The sequence below is a fragment of the Candida orthopsilosis genome, assembly GCF_000315875.1.
Source record: "Candida orthopsilosis Co 90-125, chromosome 3 draft sequence".
In the NCBI taxonomy this organism is placed as follows: Eukaryota; Fungi; Ascomycota; class Pichiomycetes; order Serinales; family Debaryomycetaceae; genus Lodderomyces; species Lodderomyces orthopsilosis.
Genome location: NC_018296.1, coordinates 475,796 through 490,566, shown reverse-complemented (window position 1 = coordinate 490,566; position 14,771 = coordinate 475,796). Strand labels below are relative to the sequence as shown.

Genomic DNA, 14,771 nt, shown 5'->3' with positions numbered 1-14,771 from the left:
ATTTTGTTCTGCAACAAAGATTATTTGATATGCGTTTTGATTTTGTTTACGCATTTCCCAATTGGTAAAGAAAATAAACATAGGATTTAGTCACGTGCCACATGAGAAGTATAGAGAATTGAAGAATACATTCATTGCAAACCATATCACAATGCGGTTTACTTAGTTGATCTATACCATATTAGCTTCTTCACAGCTCTAGCTAGGATTCATTTTGAATGATTTCCTCCGTCGTCTCTTCCTCGGACGGGTGATTTGCAGTATTTTTTGTATTCCCAGGTAAAAATTCAGCACTCAAACGATCTAATGCCTTCTTGTTATCTCTTCTATGCTTTGTCATACTCCATTTGTACTTGTATGCATTTTTCGCTGGCTCTGGATCTCTGCAAAAAGTAATGAGTTCATTCAATTCTCTAGATGTCACTTTAACTCCCATTTTAGTTAGTTCACCCATCCAAAATTCAAACTTTTTCGAATCACGATTTTCATCAGCTTTCTTAATGAATGGAAAGATTTGATGGAATGTAAGCATTTTTCCTTTATCTCTTGCAAAGCGTATTACGTCTGTTGCAAATGCAATATCGTTGAATTTAGTTATCGCATCTCTCGAAAGCTTTTGTAAAGTTGCAGATGTTATCTGATTTCCATTCAATTTTAAAGTCTTGTAATACTCAAAGATTGTCTTTGCTAGGTAGTAGTTACCAGAAGGCACAATTGAATCTCGTTCTGCATCTTCATTAGTGTAAAATAGAAATTGGAGAAAAACTCCCAATGGTTTATCATCTGGCTCGTTTAATAAATTTTCGGACATGTAATTAACATATAGCTGAAAGTACTTCTTAATGACCGATGCATTGTGCCTCTGGCTCTTTTCCATCGAGTTGAACAAAACTTGATATACATAAGACAACCCCCTACTGGTCAAGTTCGAATTTTTCAATTTATCGTCAACAGTTGCAGGTTGCACCACTTGAGTGGAAGTAATTTTCGAAGCAATTGTAGACTCATAAGGGTAACTAAGTATTCCGAGCTCATTTAAAATGTAAAGTCCCGATCTTTGGTGTTGGGGAGCTCCAAACAACGCACTGACGTACCCTATTATTACTTTGGGAGAGGAGCAAAATTTGTCTCTCATCAATAACAATATCTCATCGACAATGATATTCCGTTCATTTCGTTTTAGTGTATCAAGTTGAATTCCTGTAAGAACTGTTACAAATTGATCGTACTCCTTTGCTTGCCTTAGCATTCTGAGCAAGAGCACAAGACTTTCTAGTTCCACATTGAAGTTCTCGTCTTTCATGAATTTTAAAACCTGTGTTGCACTTGATACATTCTTGAATCTGATGATTAAGTTGAGTACGCATTTGAGAATCACCAGCACTCGATGCTTGGTGAAAGACTCAGGATCCCTGGCTAGTTCACGTCTACCTTCTCTTTCAAGTTTGGCCACCATGAAACTCAAAAATAGTGAAGCTCTTGCAGGATCACTGTGGTGAACATAGTGGTTATGGATTGCATTCAATTCGAAAAATGAGTAAAATTCAATTATTCGTGCTGTATGTGTTGGATTAAACTTCGTTTGATTCAAATCGTACCATTTGGGGTTGATGTATCCAGTATTGGCAATAAATTGTGATCGTGGAGAAATCATCAAAAGACTACCACGAAATTTCTTAAACACAGATTCTGATTTCGGTCGTATATTTAGATGTAGCAAGTATGAATAAAGATCTGAATGGTTGCGTTCTCCGATGATCTCAAGTATAGTACGAAAGATTTTGGTATCAAGTAGGATGGGCTTTGAATTGACCATCTCGGTCTGGGATATCCTTTCAAAGTACTCAAACAACATCTTTGACTTTTGCTTGGATGTCACGTCAGACTTCAATAAATTCAAAAGAGCTTTTAAAAAGCTAGCCTTTGTTTCATATGCTGTTGGCTCTGCATTGAACCGCATGTACACTTTGGAAGTCTCTTCTCCAGATAAAGATTCGATGACATTTCGAAATACCAAGCTTTTCATTTCTTCATCTGTCAATAAATGATAGATCCGGCTAGCCTGCTTTGGGTTGGAAGGTATGAGATCTTTTATAGCCGTTGATATGGTGAAACAAGCATTGGCTTTTTCCTCCGTCGAGTTGTATTCAATTCCACTTAGATATCGAAGTTCTCTCTTTGTAAATTGCTGAAGTCTTTGAGTGTCCATCAGTTGCAATGGGTGTGGAAAAATATCAGGTGGAATGTCCACTATTGCTGCAAATTTATCATTTGGTTTCGGTATTTGTGGGTGTAGTGTAAATTCATTTATTGAATTGTGCAACACCAGTGAACTAGTAGTAAAGTGGGTTCGAGGTGCATTCCACTGCCAATATCGTATCCTGCCTCTACCATGAACTATTACATATTGAGATAAATACTGAAATCGAAGCATATTGTTGCAGTTAGTCAGGTCTTACGAACTGAGACTGAAATTTTTTTTTACTGCTAATTTTTTGTACGTTGTCTATAAGAATGCATTGAATATCAAATCTAATCCCATATAAAATCTATATCCCCACCCTTAAATTGTGCCCTATCTCTTCCCATGGCTCTAATAACATTGCCGAAGTGTTTTTTCCATTGTTACGATATAAATATTTCTGATAAAAATAAGCTGCATCAAATACAATTGTTCCTGAGCTCCCTATAATGTACGGTAACTCCTTGTATATAAAGTCAGTCCGATCATCACCGAATACAAAAGCACAACTTGTTAGTATTGATAATGTGTAGGCTAAGTTGCCCAATAATGCGGAACCGAAAAGCATTGGAGATATACCTTCGACAGACTTTCGTTTGTAGTTTTTATACAATTGTGGACACCTTGAGCTGCAGTAGACTAATGTACACCCCCATGCTAGTACAAGTCCCCATGAAGTTACTGCTGTATTAGTGGAGTCCGAGCTTATCAGTAATGCACTTGCTCTACCACTGTTTAAAACCGCAGCTACTGCGACATTTTTCAACATGGAACTAGACTCCTCAGTAGAATCATAGCTACTTGACGCACTACCATCATTGAGTGATGGGTATTCTCTACCATGTTTGCGTTTAATATGCAAACCCTCACCATGTATCGACACATCTTTATTATCTGTCACCTCTTCTCGCACAACCGGATCCACAGGCTGATAAATTGTTGGTACTGTGGCTGGATATACACTGTTGTAGTAGTAGTATTGAAAACATAACGTCACATCATTGCAAAGGAAAAAGATGCTCAAGTATAATTGGAAATTCAAAACAGCATCATTCATTAAACAGCTGGTAAAGCTTAGGAAGTCACCAAGAAACCATAGTAGAAGAAACAGTGGAGATATGCCCTCAGCCGATTTGAGTTTGTAGTTGGTTATTATCTGAGGAAGCTGGGCGAATATCCAACTTGTACAAGATATGACACTGAAACTGCTTGAAATGAACGAAAACGTGGAGCAAGTAACCATGGTGGTGTAACCGACAAAGTAACCTGTGTTAGCAGTCGAGTCCGGTGATGGTAAATACAAATATGCTCTTTAAAGAATGTGTTTCACCACTGTTGTTCTTTTGTTGGCATATTTTTTTCTTTTTTCTAATTGTTTTTTTGGTGCCTTATCAATTTAGTCATTACAGCGGTTAGTCATTTTTAAGATTACCTAATTGGGAAGAAGAATGCGCGTTTATATGACATGCAAATACAATGTTTTCAATTTACGAGATCTATTGCAAAGTTCAACTAATCTAATCTATGTTTTATACATGGTGTCTAAAAATGCAGTAATCAACTTGTCAGCCAATCCAGAAGTATGAATACTTCCCGCAATACCATACATTGCCGCTGTGTCGCCTGTAGTTTTACCATGCTCTTTCACATAAGCAACCGCCTTCTCAGTACAAGAGACAAGGTCATCAATCAACTCATCAATGACTGGTACTGTTAATCTTGTGAGGGCAAAATGTAAAGCAGCAGGATGTTGTAAGGTAGCAAAGTGCCATCCCTTCTTACCTAATAAATCACTCAACTCGTAAATTGACAAATTATCGGCTTGACTTGATTTCACTTTGAAGGCGATAACTGAACCCAATGGATCTCCTATAACTTCCAAGTATTTAGACAAAATTGGATCGGTTTCTATGGCCTTTCTGAGTTTCATAGTGGCGCTCACAATATCAAAGCAGTTTTTCTTATATCCATCTCTTCCTATATGTACCAATGTGGCCCAACAACCAACCATTAATGCACCAGGCCTTGAGCCAGCTAATGTGGGTGATCCATACATACCACCCGTCCAATCACTTGAAATGTAATATTGGCACTCCCGCATTTTTGGTGATCTGTACATAATAATCGATGAACCTTTTGGAGCAAAACCGTACTTGTGTGTGTCACAAGAGATGGAAGTGACTCCTGGCACTCTAAAATCAAACAATGGCAATTTCTTTGATCCATGAACTTTGGAAGATTCCAAAAAGGTCACAATAAATGATCCAAGACAAGCATCTACATGCAAAGGAATATCATGTTTTACAGCAAGTTTCGACAATGCTTCAATATCATCAATAATGCCATGAGGGTAATTAGGAGCTGAACCAACAAGGAGCACTGTATTTTTATTAATCAATCGTTTCACCTTGCCAACATCGACTTTGTACGTCTTTAGATCCAAGTCAACCTTGTGAAGTTTCATTCCAAAATAATAACAAGCTTTTTCAATACCGGCATGCACTGTAATTGGTGCAATAACTTCAGGTGCAGTTATGCCCTTGTATTTTCTTGCATGTTCTCGTGCTGCCAATCCTGCCAATAATAAGGACTCTGTTCCACCAGACGTAGTACAACCACATGCACCCTCTGGAGCGTTAAAGATATTCAATACCATAGCTACTACTTCTGCCTCCATTTTTCTAACACCGGGGAAAACATCGGGATGTAACTGATTAGCCACACTATATTTATGATAAGCTTCCAGCTGTAATTTTAATAAATCATCACCACCGTGGTACACAGCACCACTAACTCTACCATTAACCCAATCGGTATGTTTTAAGTCTTGTAATTTGACCAATTCCTCGGTAACCACCACGTCTGTTAAACCTTCACTAGGCAACTCTTTAAACTGCATCAAGCTTTCGTCATTTTGCATAACTTGTTGTTCAATCTTCTCAATGGTTTGATTTAATTCTTTGTCAATTTTACTTTTGATGAATGGCAATAACAAAAATTTTCTTGAAATACAGGAAAACACTGAACGGTATAAAGTCTTGACAATTCCGGTGATTCCGTAGCCCCATACGGCTTGTAGTATCTTCAACACGGTATTGTAGACAAAAAGGATAAAAAATATGTCTCTTGCCAAATATATACTACCCCAGACCTTATCATTATTGGAAAAGTATTGAATCAAGATTAAGAGTTTGAATTGGTGGTAAAGGGTAGACACTACCACTGGGATCTCTTCAATACTCTTTGGCCAATCGAATGAAATATCAACTGGAGGCATTTTCAAAATCAAACAGCTTCAAATGTCAAAATAAACAGACCCTTGTGAAAAATTCAGTTGGATTTATGTGGTTATCGAAAGAATTATAACTGTTTTAAAGTGGGTTTGAAATATGTGTGATATTTATAGACTTTTTGGAAATGGTTTGTGTGGGCGGACTTTGTCATTAGATTTGAACAAGATTGCACGACATTTATATTTTAACAATTTACTTTGTGTAATGTTCTATTTTTCAAACCATAAATCTTCTCACTTTAAGCCGATCCAACCAGAGTAGCTCGAAAAATGGGAAGCTGCTCAAGAGGATCAGTTTGGATGATGATAGACTATTGGAGAGTATGATTTGCAAACGCTATGAGTTGCACTTGTTTCCTGCTTTGAAGAGCTATTTTAGTAAATATCCCGGATAAGAGACGGCGAATGATATTGACAAAAGAAAATCGTTAAAAATTTATCCGCACTTCTAAAGTAATGTCATTTGAGTCTGATATTTACACACAATAACATGGGTAAGACCTTCCAAATTAGGAAAGACCGGGTTTCTTAGACACTTAAAGTACACCCTTATCGAGGGTTTGTGTTATCGATAGATCAGCGTTATAACTATCATTAGTAATAAGAAGACTAAATTGACCCCTTTTTCACCTACAAAGCTCTCATAGAATGAGGGGTTGTATTATATCGACCACACATTTTTTCAAAGCCAGCTTTACTATAAATCATTGTAAACACAATCGAAACGAACTACACACATCAGTCCAAAGACAAGCCCAAAGCTTCTCTTTGACTTTTTGATTCTGGGTCAAAGTAACCAGTATCGGCCAAAGAAGTGACTCTAGTTCCGTGGCGCCCACGGATACTCTCCTCCGAATGGATGACATTGTGGTTGGAAATTCTGTTGTCCCAGAGAGCTGAGGCACCTCTGTAAGTAGGCTCCCCTTCAGGTTGAGACTTCAAACCAGGCAATTGTTGTTGCCAGTTGAAAGTAACTTGAATGTCTCTATTCTCTTCAATAACCTTGAACAAGTAGTTCAAAATTAAATCAGACTCTGGTTTCAACAAGCCAACAATTCTATCAGTCATTGATCTGTTGACAAATAAATATTTCCAACCAGTGGCAGGATGTGTTCTAACGATTGGATGTTCTCTTTCAACATGTTTTGGACCTCTCAAGGGATTCTTACGATCCAAGTAAACATGAGCACTCTTGTAAATGGCAGTCTTGCCATCCAAAAATTCCTTCAAAGCTGGTGATAATTTGTCATATGCACCATAAGTTGAACTCCAAATGGTTTCACCACCAAAAGGTGGAATAGCATCAAGATGCAAGTGAGTGATACCAGCAGTTTGATGTTCATGGACCAAGTCACTGTGCCATTGAGAGTTTCCCAATTTGGAGTTCTTGAAACTTAATGGAATACCGGCTCTTTCCTTTTGGTATTCTTGCCAAATGGTGGTAACTCCATTAAGATCACGACCAGCCCTTGCAGCTTGTGGATGGAATTCAACTTGACCCCAGTAGTGACCCAATTCCAATTGCTTTTGTGGTGACAAGTCTTGATCTTTAAAGAAAACAACAACTCTTTCAGCAATCAACAATGCCAACTCATCCTTTTGTTGATCAGTCAAATCACTTAATTGCAAACCAACAATTTCAGTTCCAATATAGGGAGTCAAGTGGATGATATCCTTAGCAGCACCAAATAAAGCCTTCTTTTCTGGATCAGCATTCTTACCACGTTCAATAAATGGGTAATCCTCACTTCTAATTGCGAACGCTTCATCAACAAACTTGGGGATTTTGTCGCTTTCTGGAATGTAAGGGTAGCCTTCCGAAAGGTCAATACCATACTTTTCAAATCTCTCTCTAGTGGTTTTGGGCAAACGATTAACCCATTCCTTGTCTCCACCGGTGACGATGTCTTTAGAGGCTTTTGCCCATCCAATTGGTTTCAAGTTGGCTAATTTGATAACAGTTTCATCAAAGTCGTCATTACCAGCAGCAGCAATTTTTGATTTCAAGGGAGTTTGAGCTCCGTCTGGGTTGTTGATGATTGAAGTTGGTGCCATTGTAATTAGTAGCTATGGTGAAGTAAACTTTTAAAGGAGACGTAAAATTCAACTCTCTTTTATATTCTACGCCTTACACTGTGTTTGGGTAATCTCCCCTTTTTGATTATTAATACAAGGAATTAATTTATTGTTGAAAGTTAACGCCACAGTTGTAAATGAGACAATCGTGGATGCAAAATTTATTTTAGAAGAAAGTAGTGCAATTTGACAAATTGATCCCTTATCAACATACAAGAACATACAGGAAAAACTGTGGATCACCAAAGTAGGAAAGCTAACCGTGATGAAAGCCCCTTCAAAATCACCTGTTCAACTGAGATTTTGTGGCTTCAATTGATTATTAATTGTAAATTTCGTCTTGAATCGGAATTATAGCGCAAAAGTGGCAAGAGCGCTCTAAGATCGGGTTTAACAAAACTGTGGCCCATTTTTCAAATCACTTACTCAAACAATTTATTAAGTTAAGCTACAGGGTATACTAAAAATCACAATTCAAAGAAAATCTCCGCTATCGGCAAACACCTCCTTAATTCTGCTTTGCATAATCAAATTTCGGATTCAATGCAATTAAATCCTCTACTTCCTCGTCCATTATTTGATTCACCTTCTTATAACTAGGTATGTTCTTGATCATCCTACTCCACTTGGCTAAATTTGGCCATACTTTCCTCAAATCTCGTTTGTCATGAGTAATCTCTCTAACTCCATCCAAATTATCAAATACATTTTCAAACACGGGAAAACTCAATATAACATCAGCGGCCGTCAACTTATTACCTACAAAGAAGCCAGTTCCATTTTGTGCCAATCTGTCATCCAAATATTGCATACACAATCTCCATTCGTGAATGTAGAATCCATTATTTAATCCCTTTGTAACTAACTTAGCCATTCCTTTTAGACCAAATGGGGCGATATGCCTTGCCACTGAGTTTATCAATAATGTCATATTAAGATGTTGTAATGATCCTTCACTAAAGTGTAGCCAGTAATCAACTTCCAATTGCTCGTTAAGATCAGTGGGGTTCAAGATATAGTTAGGGTCATAAAATCGTAACAAGTATTGCATTATAAATCCACTTTCGGCAAGTTTCATACTGGGCCTTCCATCGCCAAATATGATCTCCAAAACTGGTGCTTTTCCTGTTGGGTGTGCGTCAAATAACTGAACTGGACCACGCCAAGTCTCTGGATGTCTCAAATATATTTTAACTTCGTAATCGAGTTGTAGAATTTCCAATAACCATAGTATCCTTTGTGCACGAGAATCATCAAGCCTGGAGTAAAAAAGTTAGTGACGGTCAACATATGTTCCGTGAGTCTAGTACATACCAATGTAAGATAAATCTGTCTTCTGGGTGTCCTGGTTGATGTGCCATAGTCATTCTTTTAGATAAACGGGTATTAATGTTTGTTTGTGAAAGTTTGCGTGTAAATAAAAACAAACAAACAAATAAAACACGGACGGTACCTCTATATTTATAAGATTTGGTCCGGTAGTTTTATTATTTACGGTACATGGACTTACCGATGACACAAATGAACTTGATACCCTATTCGGAATGTCCAGATATGATGAAAGTAAGAATCTTGTGACAAGACAAGCTTTACGTGGAAATTTAAAGTATTTTTGTGTACCTCGTATTTCATGTTTTACCTTATTAGGAAAGTAAGCCACTAAATTGGGTTTTGTGCCATATCTTCAAAATCCATAGACAACAAGGCATTAAATGTCCTTGATGCAGATATACGACAAACAAAGGGAGGTGAGTGAGAGTGGGGTCGGGACCTAATTTCGAAAACGTTATCCTAAAATGAAATTGAGTTGTGTAGAACAAAAATCACGGCAGTAAGTCACAGAACGGATTAATGTCCATGTTCAGAGACGAACAACATCTACAAAATTAATTGATGCTTTCGGTTCTATTTATTGTCGATTTGTGAGGGTGCATAGCTCTAGCAGTAGCAATAGCTTCTTATCCTTTTATCTAGAGTTGACAAAGATATTTTAATTTTATTTGGCATTTACTACAAAGTTTAGATTTTTTCAAAAATTATCGCACCAATTTGTGGAGAATCTAAGGAAAGTTGGAAAGACAATGAGTTAATTTAAAAATTATCAGACTAACTAAACAAAAGCCAGCTACAACTTGAGTGGATTACGTTCATATTGAGCAATCTTTTCATTGGCATTCTTCAAACTCTTTTCCTGACTCAAATTTTGATAATACTTGTGCAATTCAGGAAATTCATCGACAACACTTGGGCGTAAGCCTCTACCTGTAGTAAAAATGGAAACGATTGGGAAGCTCAATATGATATCAGCACCAGACAATTTGTTTCCCACCAAGTACTTACTGCCGTTGGAATGTTGAGCGGCAGCAATGCCATTCAAGTATTTCAAATTCTTTTCCAATTCGGGGCCATAATATTTGGCATTGATTCCCTTGACAACAGCACCAGCAATCCAATTGGCTGGAAATGGTGGGACTTTAGTTGCCATTTGATTGACCAACAACCCAACTAACAACGGTTGGAAAGTTCCCTCAGAATAATGGAGAAAGTAATTAACTTTATTACTATCTTGGATAGTAGCTGGTTTAAGCTTTCCTTCCGTGTCATAGTTGTCAATCAAGTATTGGACAATCCACCCAGATTCAGCAAGTTGAATCACTTCACCATCAGGTTTGGTGATTTCAACAACTGGGGACTTCCCCAAAGGATGGACCTGTTCCAACTCTTTAGGGGCTCTGTATTCTTTGGTTCTTTCATAAACTTTCAAGTCATACGATAAGTTCAATTCGTCTAACAACCAAAGAATTCTTTGGGCTCGGGAGAAGTTCAACCTGGGGTAAAAAAGGTTAGTATTGTATTCATTGAGGGACAAGATGTTTGAATACGTACCAGTGAACAGTGATTCTATCTTCTTGAGGCATGGTAATTGCTGGGTTTAGAAGTAGATTCTAGTGGTAAGAGCAATAAATTGGGGTAAGTGGAAATATTTTGTTTGCTATGCAGGGGCATGCGCCACTAATATTTTTTTTTTAACGCCGTTGGAATTAATAAATTTAGTGATACGAATCAGAAAGTGATTGCAAATTCCGCAGTACCAAACACAGTCATAACTTACATATATTAAACACATTTATTGACGAGCGTATTTAAACTCTATTTTCAAACTACAAAACAATCTCTCAGACCGGTGATTAAATTTTGCCATTGATGACAACATGATCGTGTCCATTAACCTTTTCCGCAGCTCTGATCCATGCTGGTTCCGAGGTTATAAATTGGAAGTATTGATACATGTCAGGATAGCTTTCTTTAATTGGTTTAACAGTTGCACCACCATTTGCAACAATTACCTTTTGAACCGGGAATGACAACATAATATCAGCAGCAGAAATCTTATTTCCAACAAACCATTTTCTACCTTTAGCATGTTGAGCTTTTAAGAAGTCATTTAAGTACTTCACATTTTTTTCAGCTTCAGGAGCGTAATATCCCAGGTTGATCTTTCCAACGACTGTTCTCACCAACAAACTGATGGGGAAAGAAACAGATTTTGCAGCAACGTTGTTAACCAACAAACCAACCAACAAAGGTTGAAGGGTACCTTCTGAATAATGGAGAAAGTATTCAATTAAATCTTTGTCGTCGTCGGTTGTTGGGTTGAACTTACCTGTTGTATCGTAATGTTCGATCAAATACTGGACTATGAATCCCGATTCAGCAAATTTCTTAATCGTTCCATCAGGCTTCTCGACATGAAGAATAGGTGTTTTTCCCAATGGGTGATATTTTTTGAAACTTTCTGGTGCCCTAACATCTTGAATACGTTCCTCCATATGCAAGTTATATTCCAATCCCAATTCCTCCAACAACCACACAATTCTTTGAGCTCTGGAATGTGGTAACCAGAAAAGTGTGATTTTATCTTCTTGAGCCATTATGTATATTGGTGTACGTTGTACGTAGAAGGAAAAGAAAGTGGTTGAAATTGTTGTTGACGGGGTTCAGGAGAGTCCTCAATATTTACATTACACTGGAGATTTGTGAAGCACGGCGGATAGTAGTACTAGAGTTACCCGGAGTTAAGTGTTTTTCATTGTTTAATGAAGTGGTAAAACCCGGACGGATAGCAATAGAAAAGAAAAAAGCTTAATTGTTTCATGCATACGCGCCGTATCTGAAATGCAATATTTCATACGCATAACGCTGTCAAGATTGACTTAGACATAGAGATAAGCAATGAATACAGCAAGAGAAGTATAATCAATGATAGTGAACAAGGGAATCAATTAAATCCAATATAAACAACCTGGCATATGCAGTTGATCTCCTATTTTTAGCAATGTTTATTTTTACAACTTACCATTGATGACAACGTGGTCATAGCCTTTCACCTTCTCAGCAGCTCTAATCCATGCTGGCTCTGAAGTAATGTCCTGGAAGTATTGGTAAACATCAGGATAGCTCTCTTTGACTGGTTTGCTAGTTGCACCTCTGTCCGAAGTAATCACACTTTGAATTGGGAATGACAACATAATATCAGCAGCAGAAATCTTATCGCCAACAAACCATTTTCTGCCTTTAGCATGTTGAGCTTTTAAGAAGTCATTTAAGTATTTCACATTCTTTTCAGTTTCTGGTTGGTAATAACCTTGATCTATTTTACCAACGACTGTTTTCACCAACAAACTCACAGGGAATGGAACCGACTTTCCTGCAACGTTGTTAACCAACAAACCAACCAACAATGGTTGAATAGTACCCTCAGAGTAATGGTTGAAGTAGTCAATCAAGTCCTTATCGTCCTCAGTAGCTGGTTTAAATTTACCAGTGGTATCGTAGTGTTCAATCAAATATTGAGTGATGAATCCTGATTCAGCAAATTTCTTAATAGTGCCATCAGGCTTTTCAATGTGAACAACTGGAGTTTTACCTAATGGATGGTACTTTTTGTAGCTTTCTGGGGCTCTAACCATTTGAACACGATCCTCCATGTGCAAGTTATATTCCAATCCCAATTCCTCCAACAACCACACAATTCTTTGAGCCCTGGAGTGAGCTAACCAGTAAACAGTAATTTTATCTTCTTGAGGCATTGTAGTAGTGGATGTGTTTTCAATGTAAAAGAAAGCAGTTGCGATTTCAAAGAAATTCAGGAGACTCGAAGGTATTTAAATAAATGCCTCCTTCTTTTTTAAAACGGCCGCGGATATAAAATACTAAAATCACAGAGGGGCACTAACCAATTCATTGTTTTCGATTAAATTAACTGGGGAAAGGTGGTTATGCATAGAAAGCGGAACGGATGAGAACAATAGAAAAATAAGTACGCATTGTTTGCTGTTTATCCGCGCTGACACTTTTGACTCCAAATAAAGACAAACAAGTGTCAATAGATCTAAGATATGTGCACATCGTTCTCATGCATGAGTACATTTAGCTGAGATAAGTGATTGATTGAGTAGAATGTAGAAAGATAAGCGGATTCTTGTATTGCAAACGAAAGATGACCGACCGTTAGTTTTTGAATGTCTGAATGTCCTTCCGACATTGAGAATGCCTTATGGACCCTGAATTTCAATCAAAGCCAAGTGAAATCCACAATATGGCTGCGTGATTTGAAGATTGGCTATGTTTGGTGGAGCTTGTGGAAACGGCGTAGGTAGCATTTTCCTTTGTGAAATTCCTGCATATACAGATCTCATCTTGTAAAATTTATTTTTGCACCATGACATAAAAGATTCATACCATCATCTCTGCACGATGTCTACAACTAAACATGTGAAAACAGTGATTTTGGATGCTGGTCCATTGATCACACAACCGGCGACTACTTTGCAACAATACGCACAAGAGTTCTATACCACACCTGGTGTCCACTCCGAATTAAAAGATGAATATGCACGTCAACAATTGGTGCTTTGGGGAGATCAATTAAAGATTAAACAACCTTCACAGAGTAATATTGACAAGGTGATCAAGTTTTCTAAACTCACTGGTGACTACGGTGTCTTGTCAGTTAATGACTTGCACATTATTGCATTGGCCTATGAATTGGAGATACAAAGTGGAGGAAAGTTGAGAAGTTTCCCCGGTGAAGTCTTAGAGGGCCAAGAAAAAGATGCACAGGAGAAACTAATGGAGAAAAGTACTGGAGTAGATGATGGATTTGTCTCAGTAAAGAAAGGTCGTAAAAGAGGTGGAAGAAGACAAAGAGAAAAGAGAGAAGCGGAAGCAAGGAAATTGCAAGGTGAAGGTGAGGAAATGGTTACTGCGCCAGAATCAAATGCCACAAAAGCTGACCAAGATACTGCAGCTACTTCAAAGGAAGATAAAGACGAATCAGGGAATCTTCTTCTAGAAACTTCCGAATCTGAAACTCAAAAAGATACTAACAACTATGAGGCTTTTCAAGAGATAAACGAAGAATACAATGACTCAGATGATGATGGTGACTGGATAACTCCAGACAATTTACGAGATGAGTTCATTAAAGACCAAAATGAACAAATTCAGGACACACCAATTGAAAACAAATTAATCAATGTTGCCTTAGCTACAGGTGATTTTGCGTGTCAAAATGTATCCATACAACTAGGAATCAACTTATTGAATACCATGTCAGGTAAACAAATCAAAAGAGTACGTAATTATATGTACCGATGCCATGCATGCTTCAGACTTACACCAATTAATAAAGACGGCAAACCAAAACATTTCTGTCCAAAATGTGGTGGCGATACTTTGTTAAGATGTGCTGTATCAGTCGATAACAAGACAGGTAAAATCACCCCTCACTTGAAGGCTAACTTTCAATGGATCAAACGTGGTGAGCGTTATTCACTTCCATCTCCATTGAGTAAGAACCAACAACGATTACAAGGTAAAGGTGGTTATCAACACAATAAAGAAAACCGACACAAATCTCAACAAAACCCATTAATATTAAGAGAAGATCAAAAGGAGTATCAACAAGCATTGAAAAATGATGAGTGGGAAAGAAGACAGAATGAGAAAATGTTACAGGATTGGATCGGTGGAGGAAGTGCAGACAACTATGTCAGCCCTTTTGGTACCGTAAATACCATTAGACCCAGTGGTGTGCGTGTTGGAAAAGGTAGATATGTGAATTCATCTAAGGGAAAGAGTAAATAGAGTGAAAGTGTA

At 37.7% G+C, this 14,771-nt stretch overlaps 9 protein-coding genes across 9 annotated transcripts; 1 reads left to right on the top strand and 8 right to left on the bottom strand. All coding sequences in view use genetic code 12, as the record gives it.

The window, feature by feature from the left end:
- Positions 1-202: 202 nt before the first annotated feature.
- Positions 203-2,434, bottom strand: CORT_0C02300 (hypothetical protein; the record flags this gene model as incomplete). The annotated part of the gene is made up of 1 exon (XM_003868462.1): positions 203-2,434. The coding sequence occupies one exon, from the start codon at positions 2,432-2,434 to the stop codon at positions 203-205; it is 2,232 nt and encodes a 743-aa protein (XP_003868510.1).
- Positions 2,435-2,549: 115 nt separating this feature from the next.
- CORT_0C02290 (hypothetical protein) lies at positions 2,550-3,485 on the bottom strand (the record flags this gene model as incomplete). The annotated part of the gene is made up of 1 exon (XM_003868461.1): positions 2,550-3,485. One exon carries the CDS (start codon positions 3,483-3,485, stop codon positions 2,550-2,552), a length of 936 nt encoding a protein of 311 aa, XP_003868509.1.
- A 279-nt stretch (positions 3,486-3,764) lies between these two features.
- Positions 3,765-5,519, bottom strand: CORT_0C02280 (Dpl1 protein; the record flags this gene model as incomplete). Its single annotated transcript, XM_003868460.1, has 1 exon — positions 3,765-5,519. The coding sequence occupies one exon, from the start codon at positions 5,517-5,519 to the stop codon at positions 3,765-3,767; it is 1,755 nt and encodes a 584-aa protein (XP_003868508.1).
- Positions 5,520-6,272: 753 nt separating this feature from the next.
- CORT_0C02270 (hypothetical protein) lies at positions 6,273-7,589 on the bottom strand (the record flags this gene model as incomplete). Its single annotated transcript, XM_003868459.1, has 1 exon — positions 6,273-7,589. One exon carries the CDS (start codon positions 7,587-7,589, stop codon positions 6,273-6,275), a length of 1,317 nt encoding a protein of 438 aa, XP_003868507.1.
- Positions 7,590-8,118: 529 nt separating this feature from the next.
- On the bottom strand, positions 8,119-8,977 carry CORT_0C02260 (Gtt13 glutathione S-transferase; the record flags this gene model as incomplete). Its single annotated transcript, XM_003868458.1, has 2 exons — positions 8,119-8,869; positions 8,925-8,977. The coding sequence occupies 2 exons, from the start codon at positions 8,975-8,977 to the stop codon at positions 8,119-8,121; spliced, it is 804 nt and encodes a 267-aa protein (XP_003868506.1).
- Positions 8,978-9,735: 758 nt separating this feature from the next.
- On the bottom strand, positions 9,736-10,528 carry CORT_0C02250 (glutathione S-transferase; the record flags this gene model as incomplete). Its single annotated transcript, XM_003868457.1, has 2 exons — positions 9,736-10,438; positions 10,497-10,528. The coding sequence occupies 2 exons, from the start codon at positions 10,526-10,528 to the stop codon at positions 9,736-9,738; spliced, it is 735 nt and encodes a 244-aa protein (XP_003868505.1).
- Positions 10,529-10,798: 270 nt separating this feature from the next.
- CORT_0C02240 (Gtt1 glutathione S-transferase) lies at positions 10,799-11,542 on the bottom strand (the record flags this gene model as incomplete). The annotated part of the gene is made up of 1 exon (XM_003868456.1): positions 10,799-11,542. The coding sequence occupies one exon, from the start codon at positions 11,540-11,542 to the stop codon at positions 10,799-10,801; it is 744 nt and encodes a 247-aa protein (XP_003868504.1).
- Positions 11,543-11,956: 414 nt separating this feature from the next.
- On the bottom strand, positions 11,957-12,700 carry CORT_0C02230 (Gtt12 protein; the record flags this gene model as incomplete). The annotated part of the gene is made up of 1 exon (XM_003868455.1): positions 11,957-12,700. One exon carries the CDS (start codon positions 12,698-12,700, stop codon positions 11,957-11,959), a length of 744 nt encoding a protein of 247 aa, XP_003868503.1.
- Positions 12,701-13,367: 667 nt separating this feature from the next.
- Positions 13,368-14,759, top strand: CORT_0C02220 (Hbr3 protein; the record flags this gene model as incomplete). The annotated part of the gene is made up of 1 exon (XM_003868454.1): positions 13,368-14,759. One exon carries the CDS (start codon positions 13,368-13,370, stop codon positions 14,757-14,759), a length of 1,392 nt encoding a protein of 463 aa, XP_003868502.1.
- Between the last annotated feature and the right edge of the window lie 12 nt (positions 14,760-14,771).